The 23,637-nt window shown below is 42.0% G+C and overlaps 1 protein-coding gene across 4 annotated transcripts in view; it reads right to left on the reverse strand.

Moving 5' to 3' along the window:
• Nucleotides 1-23,637, reverse strand: part of DIAPH1 (diaphanous related formin 1) — a 93,920-nt gene that overhangs the window by 44,771 nt on the left and 25,512 nt on the right. For 2 of the 4 annotated variants that reach the window (XM_035014319.1, XM_035014321.1), the window contains 16 exons: nucleotides 22,941-23,096; nucleotides 20,405-20,506; nucleotides 19,923-20,053; nucleotides 19,644-19,730; nucleotides 18,560-18,623; nucleotides 17,101-17,240; nucleotides 15,771-15,879; nucleotides 14,729-14,839; nucleotides 14,463-14,581; nucleotides 13,712-13,828; nucleotides 12,988-13,103; nucleotides 12,412-12,476; nucleotides 10,922-11,101; nucleotides 9,377-10,198; nucleotides 8,412-8,526; nucleotides 7,909-7,917 (listed from right to left, as the gene is read on the reverse strand). In XM_035014319.1, the coding sequence (XP_034870210.1) occupies nucleotides 7,909-7,917; nucleotides 8,412-8,526; nucleotides 9,377-10,198; nucleotides 10,922-11,101; nucleotides 12,412-12,476; nucleotides 12,988-13,103; nucleotides 13,712-13,828; nucleotides 14,463-14,581; nucleotides 14,729-14,839; nucleotides 15,771-15,879; nucleotides 17,101-17,240; nucleotides 18,560-18,623; nucleotides 19,644-19,730; nucleotides 19,923-20,053; nucleotides 20,405-20,506; nucleotides 22,941-23,096 (2,443 nt within the window). The remainder of the gene's footprint in view (nucleotides 1-7,908; nucleotides 7,918-8,411; nucleotides 8,527-9,376; nucleotides 10,199-10,921; nucleotides 11,102-12,411; nucleotides 12,477-12,987; nucleotides 13,104-13,711; nucleotides 13,829-14,462; nucleotides 14,582-14,728; nucleotides 14,840-15,770; nucleotides 15,880-17,100; nucleotides 17,241-18,559; nucleotides 18,624-19,643; nucleotides 19,731-19,922; nucleotides 20,054-20,404; nucleotides 20,507-22,940; nucleotides 23,097-23,637) is intronic. The other 2 variants (XM_035014322.1, XM_035014320.1) reach the window with 1 other exon arrangement.

Genomic DNA, 23,637 nt, shown 5'->3' on the forward strand with positions numbered 1-23,637 from the left:
GTCTGCTTGAGATTCTCTCTCTCCATCTCCCTCTGCCCTCCCCACACTGTGCTCACTCTTTCTCTCTCTACAATAAATAAATCTTAAAAAAAAAAGTACATAACTATCCATTAGAAATAATGGGGTACATCTCTATGTTATGATAGCAAGAGGTGCTAAATCATGTTAAGCAAAATGCAAAATGTATATCTACCACATGGGATCACAAAGATTACATTAAAAATATGTGTATACTCTCCTTTAAAAAAATAAAAAAAAATATGTGTATACTCTCATATTTGTCATTTTATCTTTATTCCCCTGCCCCTTAAATTTCCAATATGGTTCTATCAAAATTTTCCACATTTCCCCACAAAAGAAAAGGATTTCGTTCATTCCTTTACTAGAATAACACATGCAGGTGAAAGGTGTGTTAACCACGGTCACTCCAGGCAAAGAGAGGGAGATTTTTTAATTTTATATTTTTAATGTACTCTATGCATTTGTTGAAATGAAGTACAGGAACTGGCTTAAACAGGACCATGGTAAGAGAGAGGAAGATAGAGAGTGGGTACAGTAATGGTGGAAGTTCACAGAAGTGCCTTTTCCAATGGCTTCAGTTTTCTCAGTGAAGTAGGAGGAAGACATGCTCAACTGAGAATGAAGATGAAGGAGGAGTTGGGTCTTTGAAGACAGAAAACGTGAAATAATAATTTAGGAGAATGGGAAGCTGAACAGACTCGTAATGTTTAATATCCGATTGCCTGGCAGGATCGAGGGGCATGTCACAATGCAAACTGAGCAGATGGGAGCCAGAAGCAAGAACGGCCAGTGAGGTAGGAGAATAAGTAACAGCACCTGCTGCCCTGAAAGCCAAGTGGAGAAAGTCTATCCAGGAGGACCAGGTGTTTGTTGTTTTTTCTCAGCCACATTCACTTGCACAGCTACCTGTGAGACAGAGAGACTGTCGTTTTGCCCATCAACTATGATGAAATCAGAGAGAAGTAATGGAAGGGGAAAACACCGAAGAGAGTGATTATTATCATGACTAACCACGGAATTTTAGCTGAGGAGGAGAGTGAAGTCATCAAGGAGCAGAAACACAGTGAAAGGTGGTAGGACAAATGGACTGGATGTCTCAGTGGGGCTGGAGGACTGCGTCAGTCGGTCCTAAAGAGAGAGACGTAAAAAGCTAGAACACGGGTGGCATGAAGTTAAGATTGGAGAAAGACTGCAGTTGAATGGGTGAGGTAAGGGAGAGGACAAAATCACTGGAAAAGAACAATTCAAGGAACTGTGAAGCCAGCATATTGGTAGGATTATGACCCTTTCGTGTAGAAATTGCTAAGAACTAAGGTGGAAGTGATCGTGGAGTACCGCCAAGAGCAGCCACAGCTAACCTGGCTAAGGAATAAGGAATAGCTCGGGATGTCAGTAGATGACCGGCACTAAGAGAGGAACTGGGTGATGTCATTTGATGTCATGAGATACAAAATTATGGGGTTTTAGCAAAGAGAAAGGTGGAATGATCTGAAAGTGGCAATAAACAACAAAGAGGACATCTACACCATCTGTGGGTCCAAGTCCATTGGGATGAGGTTTATGGGAGAAAAAACCCCACCACACTCGAGGGCAAGAAGGAAAGCAGTGTTGAGGGAAAGCCAGGTCTCTTTTAGATCAACAAGGTGAAGTTGATGTCAGAGGAGATTTTTCTAGTAATGGAACATGAATTCCAGAGGGCACAAAGAAGAGGATCACAGGGAAAAGAAAAAAGACCCTCCAATCGGGGGGAAAGAAGGGATTGCTTCCCTACCACAGACTCCTCTTGAAGCCTGAACCAACTCAGGGAGGATCAGAGAGGGAGACTGAATAGGAGACAGAAAGAGCTTTATGAAAAAAAGCAAAAAAAAAAAAAAAAAAAAAAGAGCTTTATGGGGATTCAAGTATGGGATATGAGGGTGACCTGGAAGTCTGGGGCTCCCTATAGGAAGTAATATAAACCAAGATAAATAAACTAATATTAGATCCAATGAATTCAAGGCAAATAGTGATGGAAAGGTTGGGAGTACAGATGGGTATGTGGGGGGGGGCGGGTAGGTTATTTTTTATACCCCTGATGATGGGGAGAGGACAATCCAAATACGCAGGGCTCCTCATAACCCCAGGTGATAGGAGTAGATTTAGGTCTTTTATTTTTTTTTAGACAGAGAGAGTGTGCATGTGCACTCGTGCAAGCAGGAGATTGAGGGGGTGGGCAGAGGGAGAGGGAAAGAGAATTTTTTTTTAAAAAAGACTTTATTTGACAGAGAGAGAGAGACAGTGAGAGAGGGAACACAAGCAGGGGGAGTGGGAGAGGGAGAAGCAGGCCTCCCGCTGAGCAGGGAGCCTGATGCGGGGCTCGATCCTGGGACCCTGGGATCATGACCTGAGCCAAAGGCAGACACTTAATGACTGAGCCACCCAGGTGCCCCAAGAGAGAATCTTAAGCACGCCCCACGCTGGGCACGATCTCACGACCCTGAGATCATGACCTGAGCTGAAATCAAGAGTCGGACACTTAACTGACTGAGCAAATTCAGGTGCCATGGATTTAAGTTTTTTAAATCACAAGGAAGTACCATCTGATATAATGGAACTTCCCAAACACTTTGCACTAATAGTCTGATCCTACTCAGAACCCAAGAAAATTAGTAATTAAAAGACAACAATCCCAACAAATATTCACTTGAATAGCACACATCCTTATCCTATACACTTGAGAGGAGTAAGGAACTGATGGAATGGACATCTTTCTGTCAAGAGACTCACTGAGTAAGGTGGAGCATGTTGAGCTCTAACAAAATCTTGTTTCAAGGGGTTAAAGTTGCAGAAACTAAAGATTCACTTGTACGCTTACTGATAAAGATCCAACCAAAGGAGTGCCACCTAGTGGACAAAAGAGGATCACAGGGAAAAGAAAAAAGACCCTTCAATCTGGGGGGAAAGAAAGGATTGCTTCCCCACCACAGGCTCCTCTTGAAGCCTGAACCAACAAAGCTCTGGGAGAGCAACAGATGGTTGTTGCCAATAGTTCTGTCTTATGGGACAAGAGCACAAACCTTGGGATCTTGACGCACAGTCAAATCCTAACTAGAATACGGTTATCATTTATGAAATTCTTAACTCCCGGTCAAGATCTTACTTTTTAGCCAGAGTTCTAAGTTACTGCTGAAAATCACTTGGAGAACTGTTCTGATTCTCACAGTTCCCACAATGCACCTCATACTTTAACAGGGAGAGGGTCTAACACTACATATTGGCCAATGCACACCTACTGAGGGTAACTAACTTGTGGATCTTATGAGCGCAAAAGGTTTTTGGAAGGAATAAACCTAAAAAGGAAAATGCCACTGTACTTAGGACAACAGTTATCATTTCCCACACAGTTTCAAGAGATACTATTTTTCATGAGATCATGTCATCAACAAAAGAGTCAGAGTTAAAAGAAAAGCTGAATGAAAAACCAGTTATTTTATTCATACAAATAATGACCTCAATCACCACAGTGATGAAAATGCTCCCCAGAAAAGTTTGAAAAAAAAAATTAGTTTAACTACTGAGCATGTTCCCAAGGAATTCAAGAGAGAGAGTCAACAAAGAGACTATGATAAAAGACTCCTTGCTGATCACCATAAGGATGGTGAGAAAGTGAAAAGAACTCCCAAATTTTATAGTACTACCTATCAGGTCTGAATTCATAATATTCTCTGACAAGGAATAAACTGACAGAGTAAATCTGTGATTTATAGGAAGTCAAGAGTTCAAAAACAAGAAACTAATCCTTAAGAGAGAAAAATGTGTAAGAGAACCTGTAGTATACATAGGAAGACTGGTTCCTCTCTCTGGGCCCTTCTCTTATTAAAAAGGCTCACATCTTCCTGAACCATAATGATGCAGTGGCTGGAGAACCATTACTAGAGGAGGCAGATGTAAAGAGTAAGGTGGGGCGCCTGGGTGGCTCAGTTGGTTAAGCGACTGCCTTCAGCTCAGGTCATGATCCTGGAGTCCCGGGATCGAGTCCCACATCGGGCTCCCTGCTCGGCGGGGGGTCTGCTTCTCCCTCTGATCCTCTTCCCTCTCGTGCTCTCTGTCTCTCATTCTCTCTCTCTCAAATAAATAAATAAAATCTTAAAAAAAAAAAAAAAAGAGGAAGGTGGGTGTTCTCTCTAATGTCTGTTCCTGGAGTAGATATACAGGAAGTTTTGGGTATCAGTAAAATATAAGGGGGATAGCCATGTCTAACAAATAACAGAGACTTGTGTTTAGCAAGTGAGAGAGGAAATAATGCAACATTATAAAAACCTCCTGTCCAAATAACTTCCTCATCAAGTCTGGCAACTATTGGCCTGAAATCATCTAAGTAAAACTTCCACTACACTAGATAAGCAGGCCTTATTTGTCCAGCTGGGTTCGTTTTGCTACAGTTGAATGTACTAGAATCAGAACATATTTCCTCTTCCTCAACCCTAAATATCCAGCATTTCACCTACTTTCCCTAATCTGCTGTTCCTTTTTTGTACTAAGAGTCACTGCCAGTTCAAGGACTGAAAGAGAAGTGCCTGAATGAATGAAGTGGTTGCAAACGCCAGCATATCCCCTTCTTTCATCTTTTGTCTGGATCTAAGCCCCCAGAAGTTCTTAGGACAGACACATATGCTTCTGGGAAGCAGAGGGCTAGAGCAAGGACTTTGGAGTCACACACTCCACAGTCTGAATCCTGGCTCTGGCACTATATAGCCTAGGAAGTTATTCAAGCTGTGTCTCTAATTCTTTATCTGAAGGACAGAATATTTATGGAGTGGTAATGAGTATTCATCTATCATTTAACTATATCATCAATATTAAGACTATGAATAAGAGACTTGGAAACTGAAACTGCTTACCTACTTGAAAAACAGGATTAAGGATAAAGATCTTCTGAAATTTTATACTGGACATGTTTAAAGTAGCAGAAGCAAAAGCAACCTTGCTTTCATACTGAGAAGATGTGGGTCCTCTGAGCGCTCACCTCTCAAGTTGCTAGAGCTTGAATTTCCTTACCTGATAAACTTTAAGAACCCCAAAGCCTTTTTTACTGAAGTGTTTCTGGGTTGTTGTGAGCAAGGGGGCTATCGGGAAGTCTGCACTGAGTTTGCCAGCCTGAGCACCAAGAGAAGAAGTTCAAAACCACATCAGGAAAGACAAAAGCAAATTAGTCAGCATGCTCACAGTGGGAGTTACACATGGCATGGGGTCCGCACAGAGCACTTCTGGCTGCCACCGGAGGCCTGTGCAGATGGTATTAGGGCAACTATTTTGTTCCCAAGAGACACATTCAACAAACCCCAACATTCTAATACCTCTTGCATCACCACAGATTTATAGACTATAACAAAGGAAAAGAAAGCAGGTAAAGAGCGACACCTGGGTGGCTCAGTCGTTAGGCGTCTGCCTTTGGCTCAGGTCATGATCCCAGGGTGCTGGGATCGAGTCCCGCATCAGGCTCCCTGCCTGGTGGGAAGCCTGCTTCTCCCTCTCCCACTTCCCCTGCTTGTGTTCCCTCTCTCGCTGTGTCTCTCTCTGTCAAATACATAAATAAATCTTAAAAAAAAAAAAAAGGGGCTCCTGGGTGGCTCAGATGGTTAAGCGTCTGCCTTCGGCTCAGGTCATGATCCCAGAGTCCTGGGATCAACTCCCGCATTGGGCTCCCTGCTCCTTGGGAGCCTGCTTCTCCCTCTGCATCTCTCTCTCTCTCTCTCTCTCATGAATAAATAAATAAAATCTTAAAAAAAAAAAGAAAGCAGGTAAAGAGAGAAGGAAAAAATAAATCAGACATTAAAGTCAGGAAAACATTAAAAATCCAAAGAAGAATTTTTAAAAGGGGGAGGGAGTTCTTATTTGGGGGGGAAATGAATGATAACAAGACATAGCAAGGGCTACGAGCAGCAGGGAAGTTCTGTGGCATCTGAGTGCTGTGGGTCACTCAGAGTTGGGTAAACAGTAAATACTCAGGATTATGCTTGACAGAAAATTAAATCATTGAAGATTTAGAATGTCTGGAAAATTGCTCATGATTTCGTAATTTTCGAGGACACATCCCCTAGTGTTCCCTAATGGAAAAATGAGGAAATTAAGACAGAGTGCCAATTTAATACCTGGAAGTGCTAACTGAAGCTAAAGGTATTTAAAGACTAGCTAGGAATTTCCTTCATCACAAGAGCAGCAATCTAGTAGTGCAGACTATTACTACCTGAAAAATCAATACTCCACTAAACTAAATCAACTAAGTCATACTCATTTTTTTTTTTTTTTAGATTAAGATACAGAGTTTTCTAAGAATAATTCGGGGGGGGGGGGGCTGGGAGAGCCAAGGCTGGTAGAAAGTTAAAACCTTCAAATGAAAAGAAAGTAGTTTCCAGGGCAGAATCTGAGAGCTAAAGGAGCATTAAAAAGTGTGGTTACACTTCTGAAAACGACAAAAGATGAGATATGGTCTTGCTTGGGTATTTTTAAAACACTATCAATTCACAGTGGGAATAAAATGCCAAGGAAAACCACGAAAGTGCAGAAAACCTCACTATAATCACTAGTAATACAAATGTACAGAGGAAGGGGGTGGCTGAGGCGGGAGGAAAGACGCCTGGCCGGTGTGCAGGTGCAGTGGTGCTCAGGCCACAGCTGAGAGAACGGGACTTACGCCACAGGCCAACACAGGGGTAGATTCTGTGAACCTACAAATTAGGAAATCATTCGATTTTGAGTTTCTCTGTCAACTAATCGTTGCTGATATACCAGAATAGCCTAAGTGGTCATTATCACAGGATTTTTCACTAAGCAAGAGGAAGTCAACCCCTTGGCTGCACTTTTGTTCAGCAGATGACAGTTATTCTAGAGTACAAGGCCACTCTGCCCTGAGTGAAAGGCAAGAGGTCACGCCTGAGCCCAGCCATCTTAGGCTCTCAGATAGACACACCTAACTAGGGGCCACCAAGGGCTCCTAGCAGTGTTAGGCTCCTTAACAGAACAAAGTGCAGCCTGCTTCCATCAGTTCACTTAAGGAAAAAAATAAGTGCTTATTTACTGGGGGAGGGGAAGGGCAGACAGAAGAGGGGGAAATGCTCAAAAGTTGCACTTAATTTTCATCACTAGGGTCAAAATACACCTCTAAGGAAACAAAAAAAAGCTCTAAGATGGAAATACAAAATTATTAGGCTATAACTGTCATTAAATTCAAATACTGTATCCCTCAGGGGAAAAAACTACAAGTGCCCCGTCCCAAGGCAGCACAAAACCAAAAATTAAGAAGTGAAGAAAGAAGAGGGCAGAACAGATCAGCTCTTCCAGAACAAAGGGGAAGATATGAAGGTGAAGAAGAAAAGCAAGAATTTATTAAAAAAAAAAAAAAAAAAAAAAAAGACAAGGACCAGAAGACAAGATCCCTGGATCTGGTCATTTAACCTTGGGCAAGTTACGCATATTCAGTTCAAGCATGCTACAGAATGGAGATAATATACAACCTGCTTATCTCTTAAGGCTTCTTGGCAGGTCCAAGAAATAATATGTGTTAAAGCACTTGGAAGACTATAAAACACAACAGTAATGTAAGGTCATGGTATAATAAAAAATAAATAAATAAATAAGGTCATGGTATTAAAATACTTAAGGTGTCCCTCGCCTTCCAAAGAAAGAACTATATGGCAGCTTCGACTTAAACTTAAAACAACTGTCTATGCTGTCAATTAAACATCACAGCTACTGGTCCTTCTAGACTCTTAAAAAAAAAGAGAGAGAAAGAAGATAAATCAATCCCCAATCTCATCTCAGTTTTCTAAAGAGAAATTCCTTTACATCTGTTACATCTTTTCTCTAATGTTCAAGATACCCAATTAAAAGGCTCTTCTGTATTCTTACCTTTTGAAGCTGGAGGAGCAAAGGGCCAGGAAGCGAAAAGCATCAGATATTGAAAAGAAATGGAAGAAAAGAAAAAGAATCACACATGGTTGTTATTGTAGACAGTCACTCAACCACCTAACCTGTGAAAGACTGGCCCAACCCTTATTAAGTTTGTAGGTCTGGGATGGCACCTTAAAGACAGTGCCAGAATCCGTTCAAGAGTATTATCAAAATGGGCCCATAATGAGCTTCATGTCACCTTAATCTCATATCCCCAACATGTTATACTGATAAAAAATACCTACATGCCAAAAAATTGGGGAAAAAAAATACCAAAATGCAACAGTTTTCTTTCCCAACCCCAGCGTCCCCAGAATACAAAAATATCTTAATTTCTTCCGAATGGGAAAAACCACCTCTCTTCAACCCTCACTCAGGGAAGGGAAAGGAATGGGAGACTCACTTAAAGGATACTCTTAAGTCCTATACTGGACCTGTGCATGAAAGAGGAAGGTACTCACTCTTGGTCTGGGCAGAAAAGGTCAGAGTAAGTTTGGCGAAAAGTTCGTTGTTCTCAAAGCGGTCCTCCTTCACCTTTGTCCAGAAGCAGTCCTTGGACAGGTCCTCAGCAACAAACTGTGGATACGGGCAGGGTGTTAAGAGTTACTAACTGGAGCCCTGTACTTTCCATCCTAGAAAACTGACTAAGATGCAGAAGAGGTGGGTGGTGATTCTGAGCAATGACTTACTAGAGTAAGACTAACCGGAGACACACAAGAGCTGTGCTCTGCATGGAAGGATCCGGACATAGTGCTCCCAGTTCATTCAAGAGCTAGGTTCACTTATGCTACTTATCCTCCTCCTAACCTCACATCCTCTAATTTTAGAAGTACTGAGGTTGTATTTCACATCTTCCCTTGTTCTACATTATATTCTCCCTATCAATTTGGCTAACTGACATACTTGTTCATTTTATAAGTAAATCCTTAAGCTCCTTTAACTTGGTTTCTGGAAGCAGAAGGCCAAAGCAGAATCACAGGGGCATCGAACAGAGTGGAAACAATACTGTGCTATGCACACATGTCCTCTGTAGCTCATTTATGGGGAAGAGGTAGGAGGGTGTATCCATAAATCCCCAACTTTCAGATCAGCACTATTATCAACAGCTTGCAGACTGGTGAAATGACTATTATCAAACTGTGGGTTACCGTGGCACTCATACCCTCAGAGAAAAGGCCAAAAACATTAACTTAAGGATATGTTTAGGTTTTGTAGCAGAGTAGAGGGCTCCAAGAATTCTCCAGAGTGATGTCTGGTACACAGAAGATGCCTAATTTGTGCTGAGTAAACACAAGTGTGAGTGCAACCTGAAGACAGACAGATGCTAGCCATAAAAAACAGAAGCCCACCAGGGCACAAAATACAAAGTAGGAAACTAAACTGGCTTAAGATATCTATTGAGGAAAAAATGGACAGAAATTCTCACCTTGGACCAGTTTGGCCTCCGGAGTTGCACCTCTGGCTTATAAAGCTTCTTTGGGGTTAATCCAAATGGCAGAACTGGGGCTGCAGGAACTCCAAATCCAAAAGGGGGAGGTGGAGGCATACCCATTCCGGGTGGAGGTGGAGGAATTCCAGGACCGCCAGGAAATGGAGGGGGTGGAGGGATTCCAGGACCACCAGGAAGAGGAGGGGGAGGTGGCATTCCTGCTCCTCCAGGCAAGGGAGGAGGGGGTGGGGGCATGCCAGTACCCCCAGGCAAAGGAGGGGGTGGGGGGATACCAGTACCCCCAGGCAAAGGAGGAGGTGGGGGGATGCCAGCACCCCCAGGCAAAGGGGGTGGTAAGGAGATGCCAGCACTCCCAGGCAAAGGAGGGGGTGGGGGGATGCCAGCACCCCCAGGCAAAGGAGGTGGTAAGGAGATGCCAGCACTCCCAGGCAAAGGAGGGGGTGGAGGGATACCAGCACCCTCAAGCAAAAGGGGTGGTACAGGGATGCCAACACTCCCAGGCAAAGGAGGGGGTGGGGGGATAGCAGCACCCTCAGGCAAAGGACGGGGTGGGGGGATAGAAGAACTCCCAGGCAAAGGCGGGGGTGGTGGTGGAGGAGGAATGGTACCACCTCCAGGAAGAGGAGGTGGGGTGGGTATGCTAAGCTCTCCTGGTAAAGGAGGGGCTGGGGGTGGAGTAACAGTGTCAGGAGGAGGGGGAACAGTAGCACTGCTAGGAGGGGCTACAGCAGTAACTGCAGCAGAGAGAGAAGTCATTTCTTTCTTGGCATCTTCCAGTTCCTTGGACAGCTTGGCAACCTAGAGGAACAACATCAATGGAAGTACTCTTCACTCCACTTCAGGGACCACTGGGGTTGGAAAGGACCTAAAAAATTACTTAATCCAGAGTTTTCTTTTTACACATGAAGACACTGAAAGGAGTCAGACTGATGAAATGATTCACCTAAAGTCACACTGATATTTAGTGGCAGAGCCAAGACTAGAATTCAGGTCTTCATGTTCTTAGTTCAGCACGCTTTGCATTAAAAAAGCAAATTCAACCTTTATGTTAAATTCTCCCTTTAATTAAAAAATGCAAAGTTCAAGAAATCAAATATTCTAGTGAGATAAGCACATAAGTAATCAAGTTATCAGATATCACAGATCATTTAAATAACTGTAACTGCAAAGAGAGTGTGGGCATTAATCTGTCAAGTAAGAGAAAATCAGCAAATATATGAAGAGTTTTTTTGGATTTTACTCCTGAATTTATGAGATGACTTAGTTTTATTTCTGGGTAGTACTGTGACTCCTTTTACTCTCTATATTGTTCGTATTTTCCAAATTTTCTATCTTGTGTGTTACCTCAAAATGAAACAAAAAACAGTAAATGATTTTTAAAATATGCATCATTTAACTAGATCACCTATTGGTAGCTAAACCTTCCCTAGGAGTAAGATGACTGGCTCCTGCTGCAAGACAGGCCCATCATGAGCTGCCGATGGCTTAGAGGTCACTCTACCTTCCCTGCTCAAACATTACCTCTCCTGTGAGCTGAGACACCTCTGCTTCCAAGTCCTGTTTCTCTGTGGCAATCTGCTGCTTTTCAGAATTCAAGGCATCCTTTTCTCCCTGAAGATCCTGGAGCTTCTGCTCAAAGTCGCTCTCCATCTTTTTCATTTCTACCTGTAGCTCATGTCGGGCTGTTAACTCTGAGTCCAACTAAAGGAAAAAGGAATTAGGCTCCTAGTAAGCTCTCCAGGAAGAAGCAGAGTGTTATCCCCCCAAATTCACTGTTCTGTCCCAAGCCTTTACAGAGCTCACTTTCCTAGGAAATGCCTGGGAAAAAAGACCACCATAATTTTGAACTCAAAATCAAAGTTAAAGTAGAGGGAACCAGGGATCATTTCCAGTCTATCTAATTTGGGGAGTTCTAAAAACAAAACAACCTAAGACAAATACTGTATGATTTCACTTATACGTGGAATTTTAAAAAACAAAACAAATGAAAAAACAAAAAAAGCAGAAATGAACTGATAAATACAGAGAACACAGAGGTGTTTGCCAGAGGGAAAGGGGGTGGGAGATGGGCAAAATGGGTGAGCGGGGAGTGGAAGGTACAGGCTTTCAGTTATGGAGTAAGTCACGGGGAGTAAGGTACAGCACAGGGAATATAGTGAACAGTACTGTAATACTGTTGTATGGTGACAGACGGTAGCTACACTTGTGGAAAGCACAGCATAATGTATAGAGTTGTTGAATCACTATGTTGCGCCCCTAAAACTAATCTAACGTTGTATGTCAACTGTATTTGGATTAAAAAACAAATAACAAACAGGGTGCCTGGGTGGCTCAGTGGGTCAAGCATCTGACTCTTGATTGCAGCTCAGGTCATGATCTCAGGATTGTGAGATAGAGCCCTACATCAGGCTCTGTGCTCAGCACAGAGTATGCTTAAGATTCTCTTCCTCTCCCTCTGCTGCTCCCCTCCACCCCCGACCCCGCACTTGCACTCTCTCTGTTAAAAAAAAAAAAAAAGGCAAAACGACAACAAACCTAAAATTTTTAAAGAAATTTCACATTGTTAAGACATTTACACCAGAGCAGCTATGGTGTACAATCCCAGCAGCCTCTAGGAGCAAAACCCTATCAATCACAACAGAAGTCCTAACAACTGAAGAGAAAAAAAGAATTCAGACATATTCCAGTCCCTGTTGTTCCAGGGGTAAGAGGCCTGAGATACCAGCCAAACCGCAGAGCTGTCACTGTTAGACATGAGAGTCATCTTTTGTTCCTGTCCCTACCCAGGGGCTCAAGAACTGCATACCATTAACTCCTCAGGATCACATCCATATTAGTTTCTCCAGTGACAAACCTATACCAGAAAGGTTTCCCCTAGGAACTGCTACTGGGTGCTGAATGCTTGGAAAATATCACAGGTAACAGTTTCACATGTCAGAAAAAAATCATAATCTTTAAAAAGAAAACGAAAGAAAGAAAGGCCTTCCATTTTTTTGATCTCTTACACACACCTTTTTTTCCAGTTCTGTAGCTTTAGCTTCAGATTTCTCCACCTTTGTTTTATCAATCATTTGATCTGAAAAGAAAGTCAGTAAGTGAAGCTCCCAATTCTCTTGTCTTTCCCACTACCTACACCCTTCAATATAACCAAAGGGCAGTCTTTTGTCCATTTGCTTATTTTTATTATCCTTCTTAATTATCTGCTCTAGACAAAGAAATGAATCTTTCAGTTAAGTTCAACATGCAATTTTTGAGTGCCTGTTCTATAGTAAGGCCACCATGCTGGATGGCCTGGAGAGTGCCTACAAGTGGTACTTAAGAATGTCTGAGACCAGCAGGAATCACAGATAATAGGTAAAGTCCCTTCAAAAGGTGGGGTGATGTTTGAGTAGGGGTAAATTTTTAGATTTATGTAACAATAAACTAAAGGTCTGTATATTCCTAGCACAGAAGCTAGTTATCACCTAAAGACAAAAATGGAAATACCTGCGGACTAGAAAGATACCTTCTCTGAAAATTTCACTGGAACAAAGATAAAAAATGAAAGGCAGAGCAATGTTTTAAGGAGCTAGATAGAATATACTTACCAATCAACCCCTCAATATCAATCTGGAGGTGCCGGCACTTGAAGTCAGGATCAGCCCCATTCTTGTGCAAAACTATCTGAGAAATACATTCTTCAATCAACTTATAGTACTGCGGTCTATGGAAGAAAGAGAAGAAGGTTATCAGAGGAAAACCAAAATATAATTTTCAGACATTTAGGATCAGGAAAGTTAATTGCTTTGATAACAGAGAGACCTGAGATGTGTTCCTAAAAAGACCTTTTTTCATAAAACTAACAGAAGAATGCTGCCATGCTAGGAAACTCGCTATTCTACAAGACCTACCCCATCTTCTTCAGATAATCAAAACTTGTTGCCATCTACCTCCTGGTGCCGATCATTTCCCATCTAAAACTCAGGCTTGATCCTTTCTGTGATAGATAGCACTACTGCTGAATCTCTACTTCTAGGCAACCTGGAAGAACCTTAAATAGGTACCTCCCTTTGCTATCATCTTAACCCCACCTCACTTCCCCTCTCCAAAAAAAGAAGGACATTTTACCTTATACACTCTGACCTCCTCCATAAGGATGCCTTTTAGTCAGATTAAAAGGACAACTGACAACTCCTTTTGTATCTGTGACTAAAAATGAACTGTAATCCTTGTCTTTGTCTCTTTTTTCCTTTATGGACGGTCTTTGAATTTAAGGATTTTGCTCTCTCTACTTAGGCTCAAATTCAATACTTTTCACAGGTATACCATTACCTGGCCTCATAGTCATTTCGGACCAAGAGTAGGTGCTGCAGGATGGATAGGAAGTGTGGCTCTGCCTTTGAATCCTTCACTGTGTTTAAGAGAATCTGGAAGACATCACTGAAGTCAGTAAAAAAGGGGAAGAGGCTAAGGAAAGCATATATTTAGAAACCATGTTTGACAGGTGGATGGTCCTACTCTTGGCAAAAGTCACAAGATGCCACTTCTATTCTAACAGCTGCCTCTCCTGTAAACATTACCCCAAACTTTAAGCTCCATAAGCTGCCTTAGGCCAAGGGACCAGTGGGTTGGGTGGTATTATACACAGAGATAAAGAATTCTCAGTCCTTGGCTTGGAGATGAAGCAGTAGACAGAAGTGAAAAGGTAACTGCACACAAGTCACTTGTGTCAAATAGCAGTATGGAGCCAAACTACTCCCTCTGTCAGTCTCAGGGACACAGAGAAGAAAGTAAATTACAAGCCCACCCCTGACTTATGCATATTCTCCAAACACCAGCTCTACACCTTAGTAAGCTAAGATTTCATGTTCTAGGAGGTCCATACTCATTTTGATAGGAACCCTCAGATCTCTGGTCCATGCTGAGGTAAATAAAGCTCACAGCAATCAAAAGATACCTGCCTCATCTACTGAGAAGACACACAGGCTGTTGCCCTGTTCTGAGTCATCACCCCACACCATTCTGTACAGGGATCTACACTGAATGTCTCAACGTGTCTTGAACCCAGTTCATAAAAGGATATTCCATCTCCATTCGAATGTCATCCAGCCGTCCCTTTAGGTCATAGGAATCTTCTTCTCCTTGCTCATCAAACACACTTAGTTGCACTCTCATATCATCATTTTCAATCTCTCGAAGGTCCTGTCAATGACAAAAGTACAAGTCAGGGAACCCAGAAGTGTCCTATGCTGGCTAGAAACCCAAGCTTTTCAACCTGGTTCTTAATGATGGGGCTGTCAAAGCCCGCAGCACGTGGCGTGGCCATCCTAATGAAGAGCTACATCTCACCTGCAACACTTGATGTAGCCCCAAGCGCATCAGTTCACTTCGGATGTGCACTCGAAAGTCAAGTTCTTCAGCTTGTGTGATGAGAGCATTGATCAGCTGTAGGCAGCCCACCTAAAGTAAGAAAATTCGGCAGCATGTCATTGTAGACTCCTACTAGAGATCAAGATTCCATTCTCTTTACATGCATGCTGAGGGACCCAAATGTAATGTAGAAGATGCAGTACAAAACTACAAGAACAACTTTCTAGTAGAGCAATAAGACCTGATTTGAGTCCAGGTCTGGAGAACTCAGAGGTCTAAATGATTCCAAGGATTTGATGGGAGACTTTGTTCTCAGCCTTGGCTTCCCTAGCGTATAAATAGATAGCATGCCTTTTCCCCAACTCATAATAAGGAAAGCTGCTCTTTCTCTGCCTTCTTGGAGAGAAGGATAATCATTTTCCCTTCAGAACAAATCCTGAAATATAAAACATATACAGACACAACTCATTTCATTGGACTTCACTTTATCACACTGCTCTATATAGCGCATTCTTTTTTTTTTAACAAACTGAAGGTCTGTGGCAACCCTGTGTCAAGCAAGTGCTAATTTTCCAATAGCACTTGCTCACTTGTCTCTGTGTCGTATTTTGGTAATCCTCAGAGTATATCCAACTTTTTCATTATTATTTTATTTGTTGTGGTGATCTGTGATCAGAGATTAGACTCGCTGAAAGCTCGTATGATAGCATTTTTAAGCAATAAAGTATTTAATTAAGGTAGGTACACTGTTGTTGTAGACATACTACTACTGCACACTTAACAGACCATGGTATAGAGTAAAGGTAACTTTTACATGCATGAAACTAGGAAAACAAAAAATTCATTTAACTCGCTTTATTGAGATATTGGTTATAATGTAGTGTTCTGGAAGCAAACCTGCAGTATCTCGGTATGCCTGTAGCTGGGAACCATTCCATGTGTTCTATTACATGGTCAAATGAGCCTAAGTCCTTCCATCTTGAATTCTATTCTTGGACACAGTTTCAGAGGATACACTTGCCTTGAGTGCAATGGTGGTTCCACTTTTTAATCCATCCAACAATGGCTGGAAGCGTTCCACCTCATCCATCTCAGCTCTTTCTGTCATCGCTGTCAAAACCCTTTCATTCCTACCCAGGAGAAAGGAAAGGGAGAGAAATGTCCAGGTGCCCTGGCACAGACAGGCACAATAGGCAGATTATACAGGGGCACAGATCAGTTAGAACACAGAACATTATCAACTGTCCAAACTTCCAACTTTATTCTCATCACCTAGGGCTGGGGTCAGAATCTGGTGAAAGCTAAGGACAATCTCATCAGAAAAACGTATTCCCTAAAACCCATTCCTAGACTCCTATCTATGGATACCAAATTAGAACACCTGTTCTATGGAGTATAAACGGATATAACTTTTGGAGGGGTAGATAACAGTATCAGTTTTAAATGCACATAACATTTGGCTTACTTCCAGAAACGTATCCAACATAAATGCATAAACGTGAAAGAATATATGTACAAAAACGTTCATTATTAATAGTAAAACTTCTTATCACCTAGAGCAGGGGCCAGAATCTGCTAAGGAAAAAAAAATGTCCACCTAAAAAGTCTAGCAATGGGGAAATTGTTAAATAAGTTACGGGACATACATACTATGGAATGTTAAATAGCCACTAAAGATAAGGTAGACCTTTATAAGTACCGACCTAGAAAGATGTTCAAGATAACTTGAATTAAAAAAAAAAAAAAAAGGTGAAAAGAAATGAATGGTAATGATTTAGTTTTTATTAAATCAAACTGCTCCACAGCAATAAAAATCTATCCTATGCATGTGATTTGTTTTATGCACATAAGCCATCTTCCCTTAGTTCTAACATTCCACCTTTTGGAGTGACAAAGTATCTTAGAATCCAGGAAATACAATTTGTCTCTGCTAGAAAAAAAAAATCTGTAAGATTGTACCCAAGCCATTAACACTGGTTGCCTTTGCAGAAAAGGATTTACTTAATTTACTTAAATTTTCCTTTATATGTTTCTGTATTGTTTGAATTAAAAAAATAAAGTTGTGTTACTTCTGAAGTGAAAAAACAAAGTAAAAGCAACCCTTGTCCTAGGTGATACAGACATTAACGGAGCTCTAGGAGACACCCTGCAGATTACTCCTCTGATAACCGCCAGTATGCTGAGGACTGCGCCAAACACCTCACAGTCCTTAAACATGACGATTCAGTGTTCACGCCTTGGTCTTACCTAGTATTTAGGACAAAGTGGACACCCAAGCAACTCAGTTTTCCTCTAGACTAGGGAAGGTGGTCAAAGAGAGAATGGAGAAGAGTTATAACCCAGTCACATACATGTCCTCTGGCTGTGGTAAGATACAAAGAGCAGAAAGCAGCTTAGCTGCATCAATCATCATGCTGGGAACAGCCGGATCCATGGCTCTGACCAGCAGCAGGATACCTTCTTCTGTGTCCAGCATGGTCTTGATTCCAAACTGGTAGGGTAAGAACAGAGAAGGGAGGCTTAACGATGACAACATCTAACCAAGGACAAAGGTAGGGGTAGTTATGGGTTGAATGGTGTCCCCCCCCAAATTCTTATGTTGAAGTCCTAAGCCCCAATACCTTGGAATCTGACCTTATTTGGAAATAGGGTCATTGGCAGATGTGATTAGTTAAGTTACAACAAGGTCATACTAGAGTAGGGTGGACCCTTAATCCAATATGACTGTTGTCCCTATAACAAGGAAACATGTCGACACAGACATGCACACAAGAACACCACCTTGTGAACACAAAGGCAGACACTGGGGTGAGGCATCTAAAAGCCACAGAATGCCAAAGACTGACAGCAAGCTACCAGAAGCCAGGAGAGAGGCATGGAACATACTTTCCTTCACAGCCCTCGGAAGGCCCCAATACTACCAACACCTTAATCTTGGATTTAGGGCCTCCAAGAACTATGAGACAATAAATTTCTGTTGTTTACTACACAGTTTGTAGGACTTTGTTATAGTAGCCATAATAAACTAATACAGGGGTAGACCTCTTCCCAGCATAGCTAAATAGAGCTGAATATAAATACAACACAATTTTATATTAGATACAACACAATTCTAGGTCTTCAAGAATAAAAATCTTTGATTCTTTTTTTTAAAGATTTTATTTATTTATTTGAGACAGAGAGAATGAGATACAGAGAGCATGAGAGGGAGGAGGGTCAGAGGGAGAAGCAGACTCCCTGCCGAGCAGGGAGCCCGATGGGGGACTCGATCCAGGGACTCCAGGATCATGACCTGAGCCGAAGGCAGTCGCTTAACCAACTGAGCCACCCAGGCGCCCAAAATCTTTGATTCTTATATTTCTTTTAAATGCCCCTCGCATCCAATGGTGTAAGTAAATTGTAACAATGAGGAAGATAGATCTGCACTCTGGAGCAAACAACTGTGAGATCCCTGAGTTTAAATGGAAGGAAGGAGGGAAGGAGAGAAGGTAGGTACATTGATTCTACAGTAGGAACATGCAGAAAATAAATCTTCCCCAAACAATAAATACAGATCAGGAAATTCAAAAATTAGCAAAACAAAGTATAAAATGAGGAAGGAAAGTGAGCCTACCTTCTGAAACAGACATCAGAACTGGAAAAAAAGGTCCACAGAAACATACATATGTGGCAATCAAAAAGTTCTAATATTAAAAGGGAAAGCTACAAGCCCTGAACTTCATATCCCTAGGTCCTTTTTGGAGTTTGCCAACAGAAAAGAAAGAACAGGGGTCATGATGAGGGTTGGAATGAGAATGGGAAAAATCTCACCTTGTTGTTCATAAATGCTTTCAAGCAACGGATGATCTCATGCTTGTTACGGCTATCATAGCTCCTGTGTGGTAGAAGACATATTCCATGAATTCCCTTCATTGTATACCCCTCTCCCATTTGACTTTTCAATCTTGTAAACACAGGTCTTCGGAACATCCCCAACTAGTAGCTGAGTGAATTCTAGCACACAGCAATTTGCCCTGAAACACTGGCAAAAACAGGTAGTTGAGAGGGATCACCACCATCAGACCTCTGGTTAATCTTGCAATCCAAGAATTTAGTACTACATTAAAATCTTCTGTTTAACTCCCTCTAGGTTTCTTTCTTTTTAAAGATTTATTTATTTCTTTGACACAGAGAGACACCACAAGCAGGGGGAGTGGGAGAGGGAGAAGCAGGCTTCCCGCGGAGCAAGGAGCCTGATGTGGGGCTCAATCCCAGGACCCTGGGATCATGACCTGAGCCGAAGGCAGCCGCTTAATGACTGAGCCACCCAGGCGCCCGTCTCTAGGTTTCTAAGTGCTAAATTTGATCAGGATAATATCCCATCTATTACTGCTTGCCTCACTACGTCAAAGGTTTCAAGCCTGTCCATTCAGGAGGTATAGGCCCTATGTTTTGTTTTGGAAAGATCCCAATAAGTAGAGAAGTCACTATGGGTCAGGCTGACTTCAAGGTAGCCTAAGAGTCCAAGATAGCCTGAGAACTATTCCAACCCTGAAGATTGTCAGGAAGTTAGTCCCAAAATCATCAAGGGTATTATAAGACTTCTGAATGGGATATAACCCAGAACAGGTCCCAGGGGAGCTCTGGATGAATGCTAACCCCACTTCCAGACTGGGTAAGAACCTATGCTGGGAGACCCACAATCTTATGTGGTCCACAGCCTGTGTTATCCACTGTGTTCCTCTTCCCTTTGCTGTATTGTAATCATCACTCATCCTCTAGTTTGCCCGAAGACAAACCCTGTTCTCAAGTAACAGCATATTCTCCTGGTCCACAATTTCTCATTTTAACGCCATTTTCTCCTATAGAGCAAACAGCCAAGTCACCGGGAAGATGTCAAGTTGGAAGTCCTCACCCAGGAGTCTCCTCTTTCTCATCATGGAGTCGTTTAAGGATGTCCAATAAAGAGGCCAGGCCCTCAGCACCAAATGTTTGCACCCAGCTGTAAGGAATCGACAGAGACAATGCAATATCAAATCAAATCAAATCAGTATTTATTCACCCAAATTCTACCCTGGCAACTCTTTCCTCCCAATCCAAAACTCTCATACATCCTGGCTCCTCTGATCTTCAATATCCACCAGCAAAACCTAACCTTGGGCTCGCACTGTTGTTACCACCTCAGAATCCTCACCTGACAGGGTTATTGTTGAGGGAGACACGAAGGGACTCCAGGCAGGTAAGCAGAGGCATATCCCGCAGGCCTGACCTCAGCTCTTGAATGTACATCATGGCAGACCTAGAGCTCTCCTTCTGGCTCATGCCCTAGATGGGAGCATATGGAAAGATTAGTCAACATTGGACCCAGACATAAAGTGGACTAGCATTAGTCATTACCTTCTGAATATCAAGGCAGACACATATCATACATAGCACCCAACTCTGTGGGACTCAGAATTTCCCATCCCATTCTCCACACACACCTCATGAAGACTGAATCAGGCAAAAAGTATGTTAATAACAGCAATTTGAATGAGAGTAAAACAGGAGTAGGCTTATATGACAAAATAAAATAAGACTGATGTAGACATAAAATGTTCTATAAAACTGGTAAAACAAACAGGTCCAAGATAAGGGCAGAGTCCCCCATGCATGGGTACCTGCCCCAGGACTCACAGCCTTAGAGGTGTGTAAGTATTGGGACACCATCTCCCTCTTGATGATAATGTCCTTCTCCCTCAAAGGTTGCTGTTTCTCTTCGTTCAGGTTCATATCCAGCTAGTAGGGGGAGAAAAAAAAGAGCATAAAAACAAAACTGCATCAAGTTTCTTACAAGTTTTCAGAGTTTAATATTTAGTATAGTCAAGAGTTAAACACATTAAATGCTTACTGAATCAGTAAGTTTTTCTGATCCCTTGAGATTTAAGCTATTACAACAGATTATGAAAATTCCTCAGGGATGTTAATGGTTAACATTTTAGCATAAATTCCTACACTTTTTTTTTTTAAGATTTTATTTATCTATTTGACAGAGAGAGACACAGCGAGAGAGGGAACATAAGCAGAGGGAGTGGGAGAGGGAGAAGCAGGCTTCCCGAGGAGCAGGGAGCCCGATGCGGGGCTCAATTCCAGGACCCTGGGATCATGACCTGAGCCGAAGGCAGACACTTAACGACTGAGCCACCCAGGCGCCCCCTACAGACACTTTTATACACAATGTTTTTCCTAACAAAAATGGACTCAAGCTAGATGAAAGATTTATTTTTTATTATTGAAACAAAAGCACACAATGTTTTTTGTACTTGGGATGATCTTAAAAATCTCTTCTGGACGACTGGTATCATCCAAACCCACAAGATCTGCACCACTCTAGGGTGTAAACACCCATTATCACTGGTTAACTCAGTCCTTGTACAAACTCCTTTCCCATGAAGAAAGAACTAGAAACCCTGTGATAAAGCCCCTCCACAGATGTAACTTGGGTGTGGTATTGAGGAAAAGGCTCCACTTGAGCCTATTACATGTATAGCCACGTGTCTGAGCCCACTGCCTCGGTGAGCACAAGTTTAACCCAGCAAGTCCGAAATATTTGAAATGCGGAAAGGGAAGGGGGGAAATGGATACATTTCATTTCTTCTCTGTGTGTGTGTCTGTGAGAGAGAGAGAAGGAAGCACTGCCCCCAAAGTAAAACTACTGTAATGTTTTTCTGACTCAGTTTCTGGTGCTTTTTTTCTCCTTTTACAGATTAACTGAACACAGAAGTTGCAAAGTGGGGGCCTTCAGGTTGAATCAGAGCCAAAGACACAGTACGTTTTGCTTGGCTAGCTCAATATTTTAAATCTGGAAGACTTTATATAAAGATACAGATTTCTAATCTAATCCAATCTAATCATCAAATTTCAGATTGTGGGTAACCATAGGTCAAACAGTTTCCTCCATAATTTTTTTATAGTGATAGCAAGGATAAAGGAGAGGGACAAAAACCTGTGATGAAATAAAACTTCAAAGAACAGTAGTACAAGGGACCTTATCTGGAATTGTGATTTGAATGAAGAGTTTTTTAAAAAATGACCCAACTGGTGAAATCTGAATGCTGTCTGTAATAGTTGATACTATTAAACAATTACTGTTTTTCAAGAATTGAAGATTTCTGGCTTCTCTAGAAAAACAGAAATATCTGGCACTACTGGGCATTTCCAACTGGAGTGCTATAAAAGCTACTGGCATGGAATTGTGGCTGGCCTTCCTAACAGAAAAGCCCAAAGGCCTCCTGCATTTGACCACAGTCCCTTCTCCTTTTCATCATCCGCTATCTGGCATAACTTATTCCGGCCACCTCCCTGGCCCTGAACACATGTACATTTGCAATCCAAGCCCAAGAGATGATCTTAGGCTCTTACAGCACTTGGACTGAGAGACAAACTGAAAGCTATAATGAAAAAGAATAACAGTCCTGGCTGAGTGTTTACTGTATACCAGGTTCGGTGTTAGGAATTTTAAGCCCATGCTTTTAATTAAGTTAGGGCTGCCGCTAGCCTCTGTTTGAATCTGAAATCGTCTATCCAGGCAATAGAGGGGTCTTAGGAAAATTCGGAACCACGTACTCAAAACTTTCCAAGACTTAGCACTACTGCACATTTGCTGAGTGTCCTGCTCACTCAGTGTCCTTCATGGAGGACAGAAAATTAAGTCACATCCCTGTGTACTTCATTACTCAACTGACTTCAGCCACAATCTTTAAAGGTCTTCTAGGAATTATAGCATCAGAATTCTCTTTCCAGATTCACCACTAAATAGAAGACCTTGGGCAAATGATGCCTTTCCATGCCTCAGGCTCTTTTCATATACAATTGATTGAGAATGCTTTAAAACTTTATCTACACTGGCTAACCCAAAGGTGGTCTCCACACTACCACACGAATTGGTCCACTCGCCTTAGGTCTTTGTGGCTAACATATTGCTGTGCAGAAGGACATTAACAAGGTGGGCATTGATTAGATATGTCCAAGCCTAACTCATCAATTCCTATCTTACAGACAGGTGCTTGTACATTTAGTCCCTTTGTTAATAGGACTACTAAGAAGTTCTCTGTTAAAGCTGAAATTCTTTGTAATTAAGGGCTAATTAAGGGGGAATCATGCCCAAAAGTGCCCACCATGCCCATAATTGCATTTTCAGAAAAAAAGCAATGTTTTGGGGTGGGAAACTTACCAGCATCTGTTCAAAGAGTACTAGAACTTGATCATCTGAAACATTTTGCAATGACTGTGCTGTGGGGTCATCCCCATATGACGCAGAAGAATTTCTATGAGCAGAATTGGGCTTTTCCTTCTCCTTCTTAATTCTCATGCTGGTAAATCTCTCCAGCTAAGAAAGAGAAAAAAAGTATTAGTGATCCATTTTCATTTACACAACAAACCACACATGAAGTAGCCAACTCTCTAACTTCTTTTTTTTTTTTTTAAAGATTTTATTTATTTATTTGACAGAGAGAGACACAGCAAGAGTAGGAACACAAGCAGGGGAAGTGGGAGAGGGAGAAGCAGGCTTCCCACGGAGCAGGGAGCCTGATGTGGGACTTGATCCCAGGACCCCGGGATCATGACCTGGGCCGAAGGCAGACGCTTAACGACTGAGCCACCCAGGCGCCCCCAACTCTCTAACTTCTTACACCTGCATGGTTCCTGTGGTTTGTGGGCACTTCAAGATTCTTCTGACATGAAAACAAGAAATCTCTTATCTAAATTTTGTATACTGACTCTGTACTCTCATCTTCATCCAAAGATAAGAGGACTGAAGTATTAAGATTTGAAACCTTTGTACAAAGAGAAAACCTTGTTCTTGAGCTCTCCTGCCACTTCTAAGCCCTCCAGCAATACAGAACTGAAAACACCTCACGTATAGAGTT

This window comes from Mirounga leonina, unplaced genomic scaffold (genome assembly GCF_011800145.1).
Source record: "Mirounga leonina isolate KUSES-001 unplaced genomic scaffold, KU_Mleo_1.0 Mir_168, whole genome shotgun sequence".
Taxonomy (NCBI): domain Eukaryota; kingdom Metazoa; phylum Chordata; class Mammalia; order Carnivora; family Phocidae; genus Mirounga; species Mirounga leonina.